Here is a 20,644-nt window from a genome sequence, read left to right on the forward strand (position 1 = left end):
TAGTCAGTAGCGATTCCTTGTATATGGAATAATGTAGTTAAATAAATAAGGAATGGGTAAAAGAAAGGAAGAAATTGTAATTCCGAATTATTTTGTTATAAACACATTAATTCAGTTATATCTTTAGTATCGCCATTGGCTTGGTAACGAATGGTTGGATATGCTACTCACTTTAATAAAAACTCTAATTTGAAGAAAATCCGAGAAACTGCATCATTATACTATTAAAATACTGTTGACCGCTGTCATATATTGTAACATAACAAATATTTTTTTAAATGAAATGAAATATGTTTTTGGAATCCTTGTGAGGATCCCTTTCATTTGATACTCATATTGCAATTTTTGAGGGGGTTGTAAAGAGAGAAACTCTTTACAAAAGTATCTCACAGTTGCTAGCTTGCATTTAAATTTATTATTGTTTATAATCGACAAAATATCTTCAACTTATTTACCACGTGTTAAAAAAATATATCTGTAATATTTTACCCCTTCTTTTGCAGTGAATTATTGAATAATTCCATCACGAAACTGTAATGTCTAAGCAGGCTCTTAGGTATTGAAGAGGCGTCTTAATTGTTTGATGACTTTATTGTTACTATCTTAATACTGAGCTTAACCTAACTTATATAACTATGAGTCCTACACACACTACACCTCCGGGGGTTATTTTAAATAAAATTTTATTTATAAATATTTTATTTTTACCACAAATTTGGTAGGTGTAATGCACGTTAAGGCCTCTTTAAAAAAATAAAAAGAATATACATAAAAATCTTATGTATAATATTAATTAACGTTTACTAATAATTGAATATAAAAAAATACATGAAAAAAAGCCTTTCTTATGTTTCATATTTTATGTTTATAGATTAATTAAAAAATACTTATTCTAAACGCGTTACAATTGTCTTATCCGGTTTAAAGTCATATCCGTTCGGTTTTATTCAAGATAAAATTAAATTATTTAAGTTTAAGTCAAATTCAAGTTTAAGTGTACACTTGTCATATCCAGTAACATTTATATTCATAATTAGGTATAAGAACATATCATTCATATATTCATATTCATATCACATAATCATATAAAGTAAATACCTACTTTATGCATTTGCTTGAATTAACCATGTGGCCTATAGTCAAATCGAAGCATCAGTCATATTTGTAGGTAGGTAAAATCCTTGTACTACATTATACATATTTTTATTTAATTAATTAGGCAAACATTTTACCTTTTATAATAATTTTTACTTAATATTTCTTATTATATTATTAATCCCTTCATATCTTTATTACATTATTGATCATTTCATATATTTCACTTCCTTTCTTATTCGTTACATAACTTCATTAAGTTTATGATAATCCTTCCATAATTCCATTTCTTTCACGAAGACGTCTCGCGTACATTATGATCAAGATAACGGTTTCTTTATAATAATTAAAACTCTCTCTATAACATTCAAATATCCTTTCGATCCATTTCTTTCACGTATACGGCTCGCGTAACTACATGATCAAGAAAATGTAAAAGGCATACTTCTCAATATATATTTTTTTCTCAATTCTCATTATAGTCCTAACACTCATCTTTCAGTTTCTTTCCATCTACTTCTTGCACGCAGATGACTGCAGATCATGCAGCGTGAAGATATTCTGCCTTAACCAACAATAAACATTAACTAACAATCGATATATTTCATCAGTATATTAGGTATCTTCTTAATTTTCGAGGGATCAATCTCGATCATTACCAAAAATACTAATTTACAGAAGAAATCCATAAAAAAAATCCATACAAACGATCCATTTGTAAACATTAATCCATTCCTTTGTTTCCAAACATAACATTTTGTTTTAGTCTCAAATCATATTTAATATCATCATAATCATCTTTACTATTTATCTAAGTACTCGTTACATACACAAAATAACAATCAATAACATATAACAGTCTATGAGTTTAAGCTAGAATCAAATATCTAAGAATGTAATGCAATTAGAAACGGCGTCGGTATTGCATCATTATTGCAATCCGAACCCAAGAACATTCCATTCCCGTAAAGGATGGGTAACATGAATCGTAACACGTTTTTGGTAGTCAGCGATATAGAACAAAGAACGAAAAGACTAGTATTGCTACCTGGTTTGCTCGTTATATTACAACATTACCTTAATTGCTAAAACAAAATTTACCAAATATGATTCAATAATAAAATAACACGCAATTTAACTTTAAACAAATGACATTAATACTATTACTGTAAGTATAATAATGATACAAAAATAACAATCAAATCAATTTACGTATACGAGTAACAGGAAATTAATTTACTTTATATTTAATTTAAATACTTGTACAGACTTAGAGAACTTATTACTTTAATTTAGTTTATACTATACGATTCATATTATACCTGTTGTATATGATGACGCAACCTTTAAGTTGTTTTTCGTGTCACGATGATTTTTGTGCCGTTTTCTTACGCCAAGAGTTCTCCGAAGGGCTGGTCCCCGTTCACAGTAAAATTTCTGGTCCGGTGTCCTTTGATGATGTAGATAGTCTTCTTTTGGTAATTACTTCACTCTTTTCTTCCATGACTGTTTTATGACGATTGATGGGCTCGACGACATTTTTCAGTTCCATAATATTTTTCCTCACGATGACGATGTGGGTGATCTTCTTCCATACTTTATTTTATTCAACTTCCTTATTTATACTGAATTTCTTCTTTCTTCATCTTCGTTTTTTTTTGTGATCTTCAACGTTAATTTCCGGTGCAAATTTTACTCATCTTCTTGTTTTTTTTTCTTCTTCTATAATAGATTACTTTTTCATCTTCGATCTTCATTTTAATTTGTTTTTTAATTCTTCTTATTATTTATTCTTCATTTTGAACGCCTCCCGGTGCGCGTGCAACGTGGCAGCGCCACACGCGCACCGGACTGGCAGGGTCGCCATGTAATGTACGATCAGGCTCGTATGGTATTGAAGAGGCGTGTTGTTGGGTTGAAGGCTTTATTGTAACTATCTTAATACTAAGCTTAACCTAACTTATATAACTATGAGTCCTACACACACTACAAAACAAATATAGTACCAATACTAACGTAGTGGTATTTTTTACGGTAGAACATTTCCCTAGAAAATTGTAGTATTTTCAGTTTTGAAGCACATTTATTCTGGACGTTTTTGAGCATAGACCCGTAATCCATGCGTTGCCAAGCCATTTTTGTGGACATGTGTTGTACTCCGGTAATTAATATCCTCATAATAAAAATTGATTTCTGTATACCAAACAATTCAGGCTCCCATATTTTTCAAAAATTACAAATATCGTCCAGTAGAAACGCTTCTTACATATTCTGTGATGTGTAGCATCTAAAATTATCGTTATAATAGTTTAAAAAAATAAAATTGTGGGGTGGGTGATTTTGAAAAATCTTAAAATGTTCCTGTCATAAATTTTGCTTTTCATGTATAATATAAGTCATATTGTTATGTATAATTCGAAATGACTTATCTTTTCTTTTATTATCTTTCTATATTTATAAGCCAATAATTTATTGTATAATTTGAGTTATGTATATTTTGACTTATTTATTGCATAATTCCAAATGGAATTATGTTTCTTTATTTATATTTTTTTGTGTCCTGTATAAATTATGTATTTTTTTCATATATATAAAGTGAAATAAGATTTTTCAAAATCTCCTCATTAGTTTTTAAGGCAATATCGAGAAAATATAATTTAAAACTTAAATAACTTTTAATTGATTAGAATAAAATTGATGAAGCATAATAATATCTATAAAAATGCTACATAGCATTATTTATATGCATTTACTATTCTGATTTTAAACGAATTATTAATTTATAAATTTTGATTATATTTTCTTGCCTGTGCTTAAAAATAATCATCTATAGGTATGTACTCGATATTGCCATGAAAACTTAGGGCTGACACATACGATACGTCGTGTAGTGAAGCGATGTCGTATCGTGGATTTTACGATGTGCTTTATCACGACACGGCGACTATCATAATAATTGTTGTGGCAATTTTGTGTTATTTTTAAAGTAAGAGACCTTAACATCACTGGGTACATCATTTCTTACAATCATATTTAAAAAATAGCCCACGATTGCATCACCAATAATCATGATGCAAGTCGTAGATTCCCACGACACGACGTCGTGTCACGATGCGACAGTGTCGTGTTAGCCAAGGCCATTAATTTTGCATCTGTGATCAAAAATAAGTGTTCATATGTTTTGTACAAAAACCGTTACGATTTTTAGTTATTAAGTAGTATGTTAAAAAATGCATTTGATTCTGTGTTACTTTTTTGGAACAGATTTTAAATTAAAATCATGTTATTCTTTCTTCACCTTTTTGGAACCAATCTACACTATTCTGTTAATTTTTGACTTTTTGATTTTAGCATTTTTTATATTTTTATGAATTTTAATTATTTCAAACTGGTTTTAGACTGATTAAAAAGGTGGTTTGGATTATGTCTTTTTATTAATTCCTTGTATAGTCCGCGCTAAAATGTTAGTCTGCTCTGAAGTTGTTGCGAGTAGGTGTAGTCATACAATTTGCTATGGCGACGTGATATATTTCTATATTCAGAGCGGACTAGCAATTTGACGCGAACTATACCTTCCAAATACAAAAATATTTTTTAAAATAAAATGTTTACAACAATTTATTTAACAATAATAAAAATCTAATTACTAATAACAATATAATAGGAAATTAAAAGTATTGCAAACTTAAATAAAGATAAAAAATATAATATGAATATAATATACAATATAATATGAATAATAAAAAAAAAAACATTGTAATTGTAACAATTTCATCTTTAAATATTCAAATTTTCAACCACTAACATTTATTTATATTATATTATTTATTGCATAAAATTGAATCATACTTTTATTGGAATTTATTCACAAAAGTCATGCATAAAAAAAAGAAATACAAAAACTATAAAAAGTTGGTAGAATCAGTATTTTTACACTTGGGAGGACCTTCACACTTTATTCTAGCATAACACAGCCCTTCCATTTTTGTGGGTGTGGACTTACATATATATACTGACTTACATATATTGACTTACATATATATACTGACTTACATATATTGCGACAATCTAAGTTCATATTAGGCAATGTAGGTGATCAGCTTCAGGTTGAGCCTGTTCTATATCGCGGTGTAAGAGTCAGATGAACATATCTACATTTTGTCAATTTTACAGGAGAGCAAAAATAGTCTGACAATTCACCACTTCACTTTGCCAACAACTTTTGCAACATTACATTAAAATAGTTCATAATTGAGATTGATTGTGATGATATTGTGAACAAACAATATTCTATGATTAAAAACGTATTTTTTGCAAATACGTTGTTTTAGGTCTAACAGTTAACATGATAAAACTAATTTAACGGTACTAATTTTTTTTTTTTTTTTTTATAATATAAGAGTAGCAGACGAGCATGCAGTCCACCTGATGGTAAGTGGCTACTGCCGCCCATGGACATCTGTAATCAACCCCAGATAGGATTAGATATTCCTACCTGAGGTCGGCCACAGATGCGCCGCTACCCCTGAGGACTAAGCTGGAACGCCTCGGAAGTCTGTCTCCCTTACCACACCCTTCAAACCGGAACACAGCAGCGCCTAACACTGCTGTTATTAGGTAGAAATAGGTGTGGCGGTGGTGCCGCCGGTGTCGAACCACAAAGGGTTCTACCACCTTCAGAATAGGTTATTGTGGTTCAACCGAAAGTGGTTCTTCTGTTATTTCTTTTTATTGGAACTTGTGAAATATTGAATATAGCGTTACGTCATTTTGCTATTTCATAAAGGACTACATTGTGAACCATTTTGTGAAAAAAAAAATTTTTGATTTTTGTAGATACGTTCATCTGACTTGGATCTTTACATCATACATCGCAATATGGAGTTGGTTACATGTACATGATACATATGACAGTGATCACTAACTGTGGTACTTATTTATTGAGTACTTTATTCTTGGTGAAAATAAATTTCACTTATAATTACTTAATATATTTAAACAACGTCTCGCAAATGGAGTTTCATGTGTATTCACTAATTGTTCCAACTCATACTTGTTTATTTGTGCATTACACTCTTTTAGAGTTTGCAAATATGTCAACAGAAACCTCCCATAATTCTTATCTTTACAGCATTCTTTAGCACTTAACAATAAACAGTTTCGTATGAAATGTTGTATTTCTGCCGTCTTTGGACTATTTTTATACAAGTAACATATAGAATTTAAGTGTTGAATAAACGCTTCTGGAGTTATCTGTGTTTTAGACAATGCTTGTAAGATTTGGCTTAGTTCAGTATTATCTATGGTGGTAAAAAAATTATCTAAAACAGATACAGGTGTGTCACTCGACAATAAAGCAACAATTAGTGATATAAAGGCTTTCGAATGCGCTTTACGGGCCTTTATTAACAATTCTAGAGTATTATTATCACGTTTAAGATATACAGAAAGAAATTCGACGTAAAATTTTTCGATATAACTCGGGCGGGAAATAAACAATTCGTTACAAATCGTCTCTACACACGCCGGAGACAATTTTCCCGCTAAAATTTGCAGCACATTATCATAGTCCACACACTGCTCCATCAAATAATCGGGGTTCCCTTTCAATTCCAAATTGGCGCGAATATTTTCAATAACCTCGTCAGAAGCTTGCCTCGATATGTCTTCCATTTCGTTATCTGTTTCATTAAGTTCGTAACGTATTGTCTCTGTACTAGAATTGCTCTCTTGCTGTGTAATACACTCTTCTTTTATATTATGTTTCAAAATGTACTTTTCGAGATGTTCAGTGTTCTTTTTCATTAGGACCATCCATTCCTTTCCCGGTTGTTTAGCGGCCTTAATACAATCTTCCAGTAACGGCAGCGATGATACGGAGAACTGATAAGCGTCACCCATTTTATGAACTTCCCAACCTTTAAATTAAACAATCTTTATATTTTATTGTAACAAAAATGAAAGCGCGCCCGAAAGTTCAAAACAAAAACACAATATGACTTTAACTGTCACTGTCAATTAGGGATGTGATCTTGTATCAAATAATAATTGTATGTATCAAAATATTTTTTAATCGATACTAATCAATTAATGGATTCAGCTAAATAGCAAATAGCAAAAAACGTTGCAGAAAATATTACGTATTTTTGTAGAGTTATTTTCAAGAGTTTAATCTTGTAATCTTCGATATTGTTTTGGATAATTCAAATATGGCTTTGAATTCATGAATATTTTTCGAGCACATCGCCATTCTTAATATCCTTACAACCACTCTCCACCTAAGCGACAGTTAAATATTTTTATAGTGACTCGGAAATAGATCATTTTTTATTCGATTAATCGATCCCAGTGTTTATCACTAATATAGAATCTGATTGGAATCTTCTTCATAGCCTTTCATAAATATATAAATTGGTCCTTTTCTATTACTCGATTATTATCACCCTACTCCTGGGCACGGATTTCCTCTAGATGAAGGTTAGGAAGGTCTAGGTTTAGCCTACCGTGCGGGCCAAGTGCAAATAATTAGACTTTACTTGTCTTTGACACCTTTATAAGAATAGAGTTCTTAAATCTTATATCTGATTATATCTTCTCAATATTTTTATACGATTATTGAGCTCAATTTCGTTCAATTCAGTCTTGTTCAAGTAACTACTCAGTCAGTATATTCATTCACTTGTTCACTTCATACAATAATTTAATTCTTTATTTAGTTTCGTTCAGTGCGCTGCACAAGGCAGTTGTCATAGTTGTCGGAATATTTGTGAATTCGTAAAAAATCTGATGTAGGGACAGCTTATCAAGTGAGTAGTATTGTATTTATATTAAACATACGCTTTGTTTCTTATTGTATATTGTAAATAAATTGCAAGGTAATTGTACGTAACTGCACGTAGGTAATTGTACCTACATGTATGCATATAAATTAATATTTGTGCGTCTGTCTCAGTAACTATTTTACTATAGATTTTAAAATTTCAAAAATGTTTTGTACCTGTTATTTATTCTAGGTGTACTTTACCAAGTTTTAAATAAATTATACCAATAAATAATTTATAGGGAACCGTTTAAGTTGCTAATTCTGAATTTCGTAATATTATATTTGACGACGTCCGTGGTGGAGCGGTCACCATACCGGTCTGACGACGCGAAGGGTTCCGGGTTTGATCCCCGGCCAGACAGACATCTAAATGATGAATTTGGACATCTGTCATGGGTCTGGGTGCTTGTGTATTTATCTTTGTGTGTGTTCATGGCACCTACAACATATCCTAGTGTGGGGCTGTGAGTGTAAATACTAAATAGCGTTGTATGTTTTTATTTGGGTGTTTATATGGTATAAATAATGACTGTTAATAGATCGCAGTGCACTGCAGTGATAGCCTAGTGGTTAAGAAGCTCGGCCTTTCGATCGAGGGGTCCGAGGTTCAAATTCCAGGCACGCACCTCTGATTTTTCAAAGTTATGTGCGTATTAGAAATTAATTATCACTTGCTAAACGGTGAAGGAAAACATCGTGAGGAAACCTGTATACCTGAGAGATGAAAAAAAATCCTCAAAGGTATGTGAAGTCTACCAATCTGACCTAATCCTTCTCATTTTAAGAGGAGACCCGTGCCCAGCAGTGGGGCAGTAATGGGTTGATGATGATGATGATGATGATCTTGTTAATAAATCAAAAATGTTTTGCCTACAAAATATCGAAATGAAACATTTGTCCCTACTAAAATACCTAATACATTCGATCTTTGGTGGGCAAACATTGGATGGATTAATTATAAATAACCGTCTATAGCCCGATAAAATTAATAACAATAGAAATATTATAAACTAGCTGACCCGGCAAACTTTGTACCGCCTCAAAATCTATTTATCAAATATATTTCATATAAAATATAGCCTATGTTACTCGTGGATAATGTAGCTTTCGAATGGTGAAAGAATTTTTAAAATCGGTCCAGTAGTTTTTGAGCCTATTCATTACAACCAAACAAAGTTTTCCTCTTTATAATATTAGTATAGATTTAGTTTTATTATTTTGTTTATATAGAAGGTTGGAATTCAAAAAGGTTAAGGATTATTTCGAAAATCATAACATTATTATATCTGCGTGTTTACATAGGTGACTTTATCTTTATGTACCTAATATATAAGGAAAATATGTGGGGCGATATATTAACGCATTGTTATAAATAAATAATAATAACATTAGTCAGTTACTCGGATGATTACACAATAATTATTATGTCAACTAAATAACCCACGGGTCGTCTCAGAATGAGAAGGATTAGGCCACAGTCCACCGCGCTGGACAAGTACGTATTGGTAGACTTCACACACAGTTTTTTCAATAACTTTAAGGTATTTATACCTTACATGTTTTTTTACCTTATAAGCTTTGAAGGCGGTAGACCCCTTTGTGGTCCGACTCCGGCGGCACCACCGCCACACCTATTTCTACCTAATAACAGCAGTGTTAGGCGCTGCTGTGTTCCGGTTTGAAGGGCTTGGTAAGGGAGACAGACTTTTCCGAGGCGTTCCAGCTTAGTCCTCAAGGGTAGCGGCGCATCTGTGGCCGACCTCAGGTAGGAATATCTAATCCCATCTGGGGTTGATTGCAGATGTCCATGGGCGGCAGTAGTCACTTACCATCAGGTGGACTGCATGCTCGTCTACTGCTCCTATATTATACAAAAAAGCAACTGATACGCACATAATATTGAAAATCAGAGGCCCGTGCCAGGGATTCGAACGGCGGGCCCCTCGATTGAGAGGCTTCAAACCAGAATGCTATCACTGCGTCGTGGTTGAGTATAGTTCGCAAACAAAAGGCAAAAGGCAAACTGATCTGAATGGAATAAAAGTATTAAAATCGTGTATTGTCATCGTTTCTTGATAATTGATCAAAATTTTAAATTAATCGGTCCGTTCAAAGTAAAAATTAGTTCAAAGATTCCGTTACATACATACAAACAGGTCAAGTTAATAAAAGCGTGGTAAAAATAAAAAAAATAATGAAAATTTTGGTGGTACGGAAGTTCTAAATTCGACATCTATAATAAATAAATAATAATATAAATAACTAGCTGACCCGGCAAAGGTTATGTTGCCATAGAAATAAAAAAATGTTAAGGGTGAACAACCCTTATCACTTAGAGATGTTGGCCGATTCTCATAGATACCGGATAAGCACAAAAAATTTCATCAAAATCGGTCAAGCCGTTTCGGAGGAGTATGGCAACGAAAACTGTGACACGAGAATTTTATATATTAGATAATAGATATAATAAAAATTATCAAATTACTCGTACGATCTTTCCTCGACAAAAATACATAGATTGTTTATTAACTACCGTCCGTTGATGTTCTAATTCCTAAGTGAGTGGTGACCACCGTTAATAAAGCAAAAAGTGGTCAGAGAACCTATCCCCGCTTGTAATTCCTACTAAGTGCTCGGGGTCACCTACCTACCCAGATTACTTTAGTTAGTTATATGTAGGGATAGTCCGCGTAAAACTGCTAGTCCGCTCTGAATATAGAAATGAATCGCGTCGCCATAGCAAATTGTATGACTTGCTCGCAACAACTTTAAAGCGGACTAGCAGTGTGGCGCGGACTGTACCATCAGCTGGACTGTATGCTCGTTTGCTATTTCAATATTATAAAAAAAATGTGAGCCGTCACGGGACGCCTGGCAGATGTGAAACATCGACATTATTTTGTAAAAGTAATATGCAGAAAAGAACATATTGTGATAGGAACTAAATATGTCATAATGATAAAATAAAATATTACGATTTTTTTCCAGATAACGATGACTATTTATTGAATTCGATTGCGCATGGCGACGCGTCGCCACACCGTACAGACTACTGCATATAGATTGTATATATATACCATCGTATAGCGTGGCGACGCGTCGCCACGCCAGAAATCGGTTTGAGGTGCGGCTATAGATGTTTCACATCAAAAAAATCGTATGAATAGGAGGGTCATCTTACAACTAAATTTTAAACCAGTTAATCATAACGGATTGAGAGAAAATTTTGCATTTCGACGGTCCCTACGTATAAAGCGACATGTCGAAAACGCAGGTTTACAGGAGAGCGTAATTAATGTTCAAACTACTCTAGAAATAATTCTCTATACAATTCTAAGAATATTTTTTTAGACTTAGACATGACCGCGTTCATGCCGAGTGGCGCGCTTTTTAAGACATCGTACAAAACGATAAGTAGGAGATATCCGCATGTACGACACCTATTTCCTGTAATTGTTATACTTGTTCTGTTATACGAATGGTAAATCTAGTAAAATACATCATATTTAAAGAAAAATCTTATATAGGCATAAGCTTATGGACAATCTAAAGCCGAATATGCAATAAAATTGCAATTATTGACATGTCGCTTTATACGTAGGGACCGTCGATTTGTTTTGGATTACAATGTATCATTAGCTTAGTGACGTCATACTAAATCTAATATGGTGGGCACCACAAAATGGCGGACCAATTATTTTAATTTTTCATAGTTAATTGTATCAGGCGTTACTTTGCGGAAATCCATGCTATTAAGTTAAGATTAAAACTACTTCGCAACAATCCGCTACAAATATGTATGATGGTATATATTTTAAACCATGCAGTATGTACCACCCTCCCTCCCACGAACAAATTAATAAGTAATTTAATTAAAAAATCAAAAACCCGACTGCACTAAAAAGGCTGAAGTAGAATTTCCAAAAACAGTGAAGTAGGCGTTTCATTACTTTTATCCAGAAAGCCAAATACAAAGTTTCATAGTAGGTATCCGCTTCAAAGCAAAAGATGTTCAAACCATAGATTAGTAAAGATACTTCGCCGCCTTGAAATTGAATGAAGCCACAAACGGCTTATATTAGTAAGTTCTTTTTTTGAATTCTTGACAAATAAAAACATTTTTAGAGAAAATTTACGAATAAATAACAAATACTGCGTAATTTACGTAATAAATAAGTAATTATTTCAAATATTTTAGGGACATTTTAGCACGGAGACGTGGCAAAACTTTTTTACGCAACTATTTCAATTCTCAAAACTGGGTACATTTTCTTGTTAGGAGTGAGTAATCTTTACTAATCTATGTAATTGTTTTTGAAGCGGATACCTACATCCGCTTCAAAAACAAAAGATGTTCAAACAATATTATCCTATTTTATCCTCGAAGTGCTCCTAGTGCATTTACGATATATGAAGAACCTATGTGTAAAATTCCAGCACGCTAAATTACTCATTAACTCAACAGTCATCACGATGTTTTATATATATGTATATATTATATAATGTATGTGTAATCTCCTTTTAATTTCCTTTCATTTGATACCCTACTCGATAGGTTCGGTTAACTTTTTTTTAAATATATTAGTATTTCACGCCAAAAATCCGCCATTTTTTTTCTAACACCTATCTAAGGACACTCGGGTCATTGAGACGAATATAATGACATTTTAATTGTCGATATTCATCCAGCCGTTTGTTAGATCCGACCAAATAAAGAAAGAAAACCATACAAGGTACGCGCGAAAAACATAACCTTTCCTTGGCAGTCGGGTAAAAATATACACCACCATACATTTTTTTTTTATAAATTAGGAGTAGCAGACGAGCATGCAGTCCACCTGATGGTAAGTGGCTACTACCGCGCATGGACATCTGTAATCAACCCCAGATAGGATTAAGTATTCCTACCTGAGGTCGGCCACAGATGCGCCGCTACTCCTGACGACTAAGCTGTCTCCCTTACCACACCCTTCAAACCGGAACACAGCAGCGCCTAACACTGCTGTTATTAGGTAGAAATAGGTGTGGCGGTGGTGCCGCCGGAGTCGAACCACAAAGGGTTCTACCACCTTCAAAAACCATACTACCACCAACACGTGTTTCGCTCCAAAACGGAGCATCATCAGGGTAAGTTGACTCTACGACGGTTAATCGTTAAGTCATTATATTATTTGACTGTAAATGATAATTAGGTTTGGGAGGTCATTGAAATCATTATTTTTAGAACTCATTACTCTCCTTAGTTCAAAACAAAAACAACAGATAACATATCCATTAGGTAACTCGGCCACAGATTAACAATCTTAATGTGTCATTAATGAAGTAATTGTCCTGGAAGGTAATGACGATATTACCCTCATACCAAGCAGTCATTTTGAAATTATGTGTATTAGAAATTAATGGTCACTCAATCATTAGGTAGTGATAGTCCAGTGGTTAAGTGACCTCCTTAATCGGGGGTCTCATGTTCGAATCCCAGGCACGTCTGATTTTCAAAGTTATAAGCTCAAACAAAACAAAAATAATGAAAGTAAACTGCCATTATTTTTATCACAATCTTTAAAATATAATGAATTCTTTTAAAATTATTACAGTCTTTTAAAACTTGTCATTACTTTTATTAAAGCTTTTAAAAGTTATTACAGTTTTATAAAACTTGTCATTATTCATCAATAAATCATTTTTTCATTTTTCATTTTTATTAGGTTCCTTAAAAAATATTACAGTCCTTTAAAACTTGTCATTATTTTTATTACACTCCTTTAAAACGTAACATTGTTTTATTACAGTTTTTCAAAATTATTACCGTTCTTTTAAACTTGACTTTGTTTTTATTAAAGATTATCATTATTTTCATTAAGCCAGCTCCACATTCTCGCGATCATCAAGTGGGACGTCAAATTCTTCGGGGCTCTCATACGCGGAGACAATGTTAGCATAAGAGCGGTGGGCATGGATTTTCAGGTCTCGAGGATCTCCTCTTTGCCCGGGCAGATTCTCGGTTGGTAAATACCCCCCGGATTCTTGATATTTATTCATAATAATATAATGTTATTGAAAACATTATAGAATAATGAAAAATATAAAAAATACATCATCCCACTGTTAAGTGGGTGATTCGGTACTTATGGGTCGTTACCGAGCGGACGGTCGGCCTCCTGATGGTCGGAGGTCGCCAGTCCAGGGAGTTCCCGCGGGAGCGAGCGCCCCACAGATGGTCGTTCCTGTAATTGTCGCGAGAATCTCGCGCGAGAAAAATCCGATTCGTATAGGCTCTACATTTTCGTTTCTCGTGAGATTCTCGCGAGAATGCTGGCGGGCTGCGGGCTTTACAGTTTTTTCAAAACTTGTCATTGATATGTAATGTTACATTGACCGGAATAGTCAAGTGCTGACAAGTGGCACTCAAACTTTATCTTAAATGTTATCGATTGGTTATTGACTTCATCTTGTGATCTTGAGATGGCTGTATGATTTTCAATCTATTGGCTAGATATATTTTGTATATTAAATAATTATAGTTTAAAAACTAAAAACCACGCTAAAATCGCACAAGGAATATCGTTAATCCTGATTCCTGACGATCCTAATGAGGGATAAAATTATGTAAATCGTGTATTGTCATCGGTCCTTGATAATTGTTAAAAATTTTAAATGAATCGGACGGTTCAAAGTGGGTAAAAATTGCGTTCAAAGATTCCGTTACATACATACATACAGGTCAAGCTAATAAAAGCGTGGTAAAAAGTTGATGCGCATGCAGTCCACCTGATGGTAAGTGGTTACTGCCGCCCATGGACATATGTAACGAAGAAGGTCTTTAAATCTAAATCAGGTCCTGAGTAAGCCACAGATGCGCCGCTAATTCTGAGGACTAAGTTGGAATGCCTTGAATAAGTGTCCCTTATCATTCAAACTATACATTCATTAAGGTGGTAGAACCCTTTGTGGTTCGACTCCGGCGGCACCACCGCCACACCTATTTCTACCTTATAACAGCTGTGTTAGGCGCTGCTGTGTTCCGGTTTGAAGGGTATGGAAAGGGAGACAGACTTTTCCGAGGCGTTCCAGCTTAGTCCTCAGGGGTAGCGGCGCATCTGTGGCCGACCTGAGGTAGGAATATCTAAACCTATCTGGGGTTGATTACAGATGTCCATGGGCGGCAGTAGCCACTTACCATCAGGTGGATTGCATGTTCGTCTGCTACCCTTATATTATAAAAAACCTTTACCCTTCAAAGCGGAACACAGCAGCGCTTAACATTGCTACTACCACCATAGGTGTGGCGGCGGGTTCCGGGCTCGATCCCCGGCCAGACAGATATCTGAATGATGAATAAAGGTTTCTGTTTCTGGCTCTGGGTGTTTGTGTATTTGTCTCTGTGCGTGTCTATAGCAACACGACACAGGGAATTCTAGTGTGGGGCTGTGAGTGTAGAAAGCGTATATTGTTTTATTATTAGAAACAAAACTAATATTCTTTACTTAATCTTGTTTCAGATGACAATGTTTATAGCCGTGCTACTGCTTTGTGTTACGTTGGCACAGGGCAGTGTTCTTCGAGAAACAGAAGAAAAATGCGGCTATGAGGTATGTATTAATATAGGAGTAGCAGACGAGCATGCAGTCCACCTGATGTTAAGTCACTGCCGGACATCTGTACAATCCCAGATAGGATTAGATTCTTATCTGAGGTCGGCCACAGCGTTGCTACTTCTGAAGACTAATGCCCAGTATTAAAAATTAAAACTATTTTATTTTTACCCATAGATTAGTAAAGATTACTCACTCCTAACAAGAAAATGTACCCAGTTTTGAGAATTGAAATAGTTGCGTAAAAAAGTTTTGCCACGTCTCCGTGCTAAAATGTCCCTAAAATATTTGAAATAATTATTTATTTATTACGTAAATTACGCAGTATTGGTTATTTATTCTTAAATGTTCTCTAAAATTTTTTTTATTTGTCAAGAATTCAAAATAAGAACTTACTAAAATAGGCCGTTTGTGGCTTCATTCAATTTCAAGGCGGCGAAGTATCTTTACTAATCTATGTTTTTACCTATTAATATTAAATTAGTATATAAATAAATATAATATTTTATTAGACTATTTTGTTTATAATATATAATAGGAGTAGCAGACAAGTATGCAATCTACGTAAGTTACTGTCGTATGGACATCTGTGCAATCTCAGATAGGATTAGTTGCCAATCTAAGGTCGGCGACAGACGCGCCAGGACCACTGTGGACTAAGCTGGAATGTCTCGAAGAACTCTGTGTTCCGACTCCGGTGCACCACCGCCACACCTATTTCCACCATTTTTTGTTGACAAGGGGAAACCTTCAAAAGGTACCCGACGCCATGGGAGTGACGCCGGGTTATGTGGGACTTTTACCGTATTAAAGCCACAACACCACAACACCTATTTCCACCTAACAACAGGGTATGGTAAGGCATATTTTTCCGTAGCGGCTCATCTGTGACCAACCTCAGGTAGCAATCTAATTCTAATGTCTCAATTCCGCGATAATTCTAGTCTAAAATAATACAATCTAATCCTATCTGGGGTTGATTACAGATGTCCATACGGCAGTAGCTTACCATCAGGTGGACTAAATGCTCGACTGCTACTCCTATATTATAAAAAAATCAGTCGGCATCCCCATACCATCGAAAAGCAGAACTGTTTCCCCCCTTCACATTTCAAAATACTTTCAAAATATTATTCACTTGTAAAAGGCAATAACTATTTCTAATAAATGATAACAGAGGTCAATATATGAATGCTCTCGATAAGAGAAAGGTCGCCTTATCATGCCTACGATAAGTTGGAGTGCTATTTATATAAAAATTGTTTGTTTGTTTGTAACATTGAAGTCATGGTAAGGGGCCACTACTGTATAGTCCGCGTAAAACTGCTAGTCCGCTCTGAATATAGAAATGAATCGCGTCGCCATAGCAAATTGTATGACTACACCTGCTCGCAACAACTTCAGAGCGGTCTAGCAGTTTGACGCGGACTATACATTTGCTTGGTGGTAAGATCTCTTCGTGGGATCTGCCTGGCTAGCTACCACCCTCAGGCCGAAGTCTACCGCTAATAACGACTCTTCGTGTTTCGGTAGTGCGCCTGGGAGCCAGTTCATCCCCTATCCTCCCTTCCCATCCTCTGTGGTGCTTCCGACGGCGTACCTTTCGGGTCCGGTGGGTCCTTCTAGGCGTCGTTGCTCTCGGAGGCGTGGTGTATTGTCGCGGGGGCCAGGGAGACCCGGTGAAACGGTTTTCCGCTGGCCGCCCGCCGGTTAGTTGGGGACCCGAACCCGGGTAACACCGTCAACCTCTGGCCCGGGAGGCTGTCCCGCCAACCGGCGAAAAATCCCGTTGCACGATTACCCTGCCGGAGTAAGAGACCGGAGTGGAGCCGGGTAGTCGTGCACGGGGGGGACCGGGGGCCCTTCCGTCCCCCGCGCCAGCATCCCACATTACCACTGTGAGCACGGCGCTACGGGATCCGCACCTTGTCCCGAGAGGCGTCGAAGGAGCATCGCAAGTCCTTTCAAATTCCTCCTCTTTTTCTTATACCACCAGTATGAAAAGGCAGAATAATAAGGGAAACGTTTACTCAGCGGCGACCTCCTCCACACTTACTGTGGACATGTGCAACATCAGGGGGCTCCATTCCAATCTGGATGCCGTCCATCACCACCTTGAGACGGCAAAGCCGGCTTTTCTCTTTTTGACGGAGACGCAGATATCGCCCTCGGGCGAAACAAATAAATAAATTACCCCGGCTACAGTTTAGAACATGCCTTCAGGCGTCGAGGCGGGGTATGTGTGTATGTTCGGGATGATATCTGCTGCCGCCGTCTCAGCTGCCTCGAAGACAAGGACCTATCCCTGTTGTGGGTGCGCGTGGATATTGGGGGGCAGACCCGCGTCTACGCGTGCCTTTATAGGTCCTACAGCGGAGATGTTGAGACAACTCGACTATTCGAGCACGTCCAGTGGGGGACTGACAAAATGCTGCAGCAGTGCCCTTCGGCGGAGTTGGTCATTCTGGGTGACTTCAATGCCCACCATATTGAATGGCTAGGCTCCCGAATCACGGACTTCGCCGGAAGAACTGCGTATGACTTCTCCTTGGCATATGGGCTCTCCCAGGTCGTACCCGGTCATACTAGGGTACCTGATATTGAGACCCATACTGCGTCTTTGCTGGATCTTCTGTTAACCAACCATCCTGATGACTACCAAGTGATGGTCAAGGCTCCTCTTGGATCTTCTGACCATTGCTTGGTAAGTTCTTCTGTGCCCTTGTCGCGTCCCACGGGGGCTCGACCACCGGGGAAGCGACAAGTTTGGCACTACAGGTCAGCAGATTGGGACGGGCTCCGGGAATTCCTGGCCTCGTACCCGTGGAGGCAGCTATGCTTCGTCTCGGGTGATCCTAGCATGTGCGCTGACTCTGTGGCCGACGTCATACGGCAGGGTATGGAATGCTTCATTCCAAACTCTGTCGTGTCCGTCGGTGGGCGGAGTCAGCCCTGGTTTGATGGGCCTTGCGCTAAGGCTTCACGTCATAAGCAAGAGGCCTACCAAGCCTGGGCATCAGCGCACGCGTGCAAGGATCCGAAGACCCCCGAGTTACGAACCGCACTTAACGCTGCCTCCCGTTCAGTAAAGAAGTATATGGCCAAGGCGAATTCTAGGCACATTGGCAGAATTGGCGAGCGACTACTTGGTTACCCCTCCGGGAGTCGAGCCTTCTGGTCGCTGGCCAAAGCTGTCGTGGGTAATTTCTGTCACTCCTCACTACCGCCCCTGCGGAAATCAGACGATTCTCTGGCCCACACGGCAAAGGGGAAAGCCGATCTTCTGGGCAACCTCTTTGCCTCAAACTCGACTCTTGATGACAAGGGGGCCACACCGCCTACCATCCCGCGGTGTGAGGGTTCTATGCCTCATATACGCTTTACGCAGAGAGCTGTCAGGCGAGCTCTATTGTCCCTTGATGTCAAGAAGTCGAGTGGGCCGGACGAAATCCCCGCAGTGGTGCTGAGGACGTGTGCTCCCGAATTGACTCCCATCTTAACGCGCTTATTCTCGCTTTCCTATACCACAGGTGAAGTACCGTCTTCGTGGAAGGTAGCCCTCGTTCACCCGTTTCCTAAAAAGGGTGACCGCAGTGACCCGGCTAATTACAGGCCTATTGCGATAACCTCCTTGCTCTCAAAGGTAATGGAGCGTGTGGTTAATACCCAGCTTCTGAGGTACCTCGAGGATCGCCAGCTGATCAGCGATCACCAATATGGTTTCCGCAAGGGCCGTTCAGCTGGTGATCTTCTGGTGTACCTCACACACCGATGGGCGTAAGCCGTTGAGAGTAATGGTGAGGCGTTGGCGGTTAGCCTGGATATTGCAAAGGCTTTTGACCGGGTCTGGCATAGGGCCCTTCTCGCGAAGCTTCCATCTTACGGTCTTCCCGAGAGGTTGTGCACATGGACAGCCAGTTTTCTGTCTGAACGGCAAATCAAAGTCGTAGTTGACGGGTGCTGCTCAGACACGAAGTCTGTTAATGCTTGCGTGCCCCAGGGCTCTGTCCTCTCTCCCACGCTATTCATTCTGCATATCAATGACATGTTGCAAAAATCTAGCAGCAGTCATTGCTATGCAGATGATAGTACGGGAGATGCTGTGTACACAGGCCGTGCAAACACCTCTCGGACTCTCGTGGAGGAAAGCAGAATCCGACTTGTGTCTGAAATCGAGAACTCTCTGGAGCAGGTCTCGACATGGGGTCGACTTAACCTTGTTGAGTTCAACCCCACGAAGACGCAAGTCTGCGCGTTCACCGCTTAAAAAAACCCCATTCGTCATAGCGCCACGGTTCCAGGGAATTCCACTCACCATTGATAAAAGTATAGGGATCCTAGGAGTTGACATATCGTGTGATGTGCAATACCGGGGTCATTTGGACGTTAAGGCGAAGTTGGCATCAAGGAAGCTGGGCGTCCTGAACAGAGCGAAGCGGTACTTCACTGCGGGGCAACTCCTTCTGCTTTATAAGGCGCAAGTGAGACCCCACATGGAGTACTGCTCGCATCTCTGGGCAGGAGCACCCCAATACCAACTTAACCCACTTGACTCCGTACAGAAACGCGCAGTACGAACTACGAATCGTCAACGATCCGAGGATTTCCGATCGGCTAGAACCTTTAAGTTTACGGAGGGACATAGGTTCCCTCTGCGTGTTCTACCGGCTTTACAATGGTGAGTGTTCCCAGGAACTATTTGACCTGGTGCCTACATCACCGTTCCTCCATCGCACCACTCGCCGAAGGATGAAGTTCCATCCACACCAACTGGACTCGTGGCGGTCCTCCACGGTTCGATTTGCGCGGACGTTCTTGCCACGGACGTGCAAGATGTGGAATGAACTTCCTTCTGAGGTATTCCCGGAGCGCTATGACATGGGGCTCTTCAAAAAAGGTGCAAAAAGAGCTCTCCTTCAAAGCCGGCGATGCATTGGCGACTCCTCTGGTGTTGCAAATGTCCATAGGCGACGTTGACTACTTTCCATCAGGTAGCACGTCTGCTTTATCGTCAGGTTCAAATATAAAAAAAATATATATATATATACATCTGTAAACAATCTGAGATTGTTGTCAACCGTTACTGTCCTGCTGGGCACAGGTCTCCTCTCAGAATGAAGATTAGGTCATAGCC

At 37.8% G+C, this 20,644-nt stretch overlaps 2 protein-coding genes across 2 annotated transcripts in view; one reads left to right on the forward strand and one right to left on the reverse strand.

Annotated features, from left to right (window-relative positions):
• Positions 1-6,043: 6,043 nt before the first annotated feature.
• LOC140755604 (uncharacterized) lies at positions 6,044-7,117 on the reverse strand. The gene has a single exon (XM_073090893.1). It carries the CDS (start codon positions 6,994-6,996, stop codon positions 6,067-6,069), a length of 930 nt encoding a protein of 309 aa, XP_072946994.1. The 5' UTR covers positions 6,997-7,117; the 3' UTR covers positions 6,044-6,066.
• Positions 7,118-7,807: 690 nt separating this feature from the next.
• Positions 7,808-20,644, forward strand: part of LOC140755616 (lysosomal alpha-mannosidase) — a 33,204-nt gene continuing 20,367 nt past the window's right edge. The window contains exons 1-2 of the mRNA XM_073090917.1: positions 7,808-7,901; positions 15,418-15,507. Coding sequence (XP_072947018.1) covers positions 15,418-15,507 — 90 coding nt within the window. The 5' untranslated portion in view covers positions 7,808-7,901. The remainder of the gene's footprint in view (positions 7,902-15,417; positions 15,508-20,644) is intronic.

Source organism: Epargyreus clarus, unplaced genomic scaffold, assembly GCF_041222505.1.
Source record: "Epargyreus clarus isolate Ecla_fem2 unplaced genomic scaffold, WU_Ecla_fem_2.2 ptg000033l, whole genome shotgun sequence".
Taxonomy (NCBI): Eukaryota; Metazoa; Arthropoda; class Insecta; order Lepidoptera; family Hesperiidae; genus Epargyreus; species Epargyreus clarus.

Excerpts from the sequence above, each read along its gene's own strand:
- LOC140755604 (XM_073090893.1), bottom strand. The coding sequence starts at position 6,996 with ATGGGTGACGCTTATCAGTTCTCCGTATCATCGCTGCCGTTACTGGAA.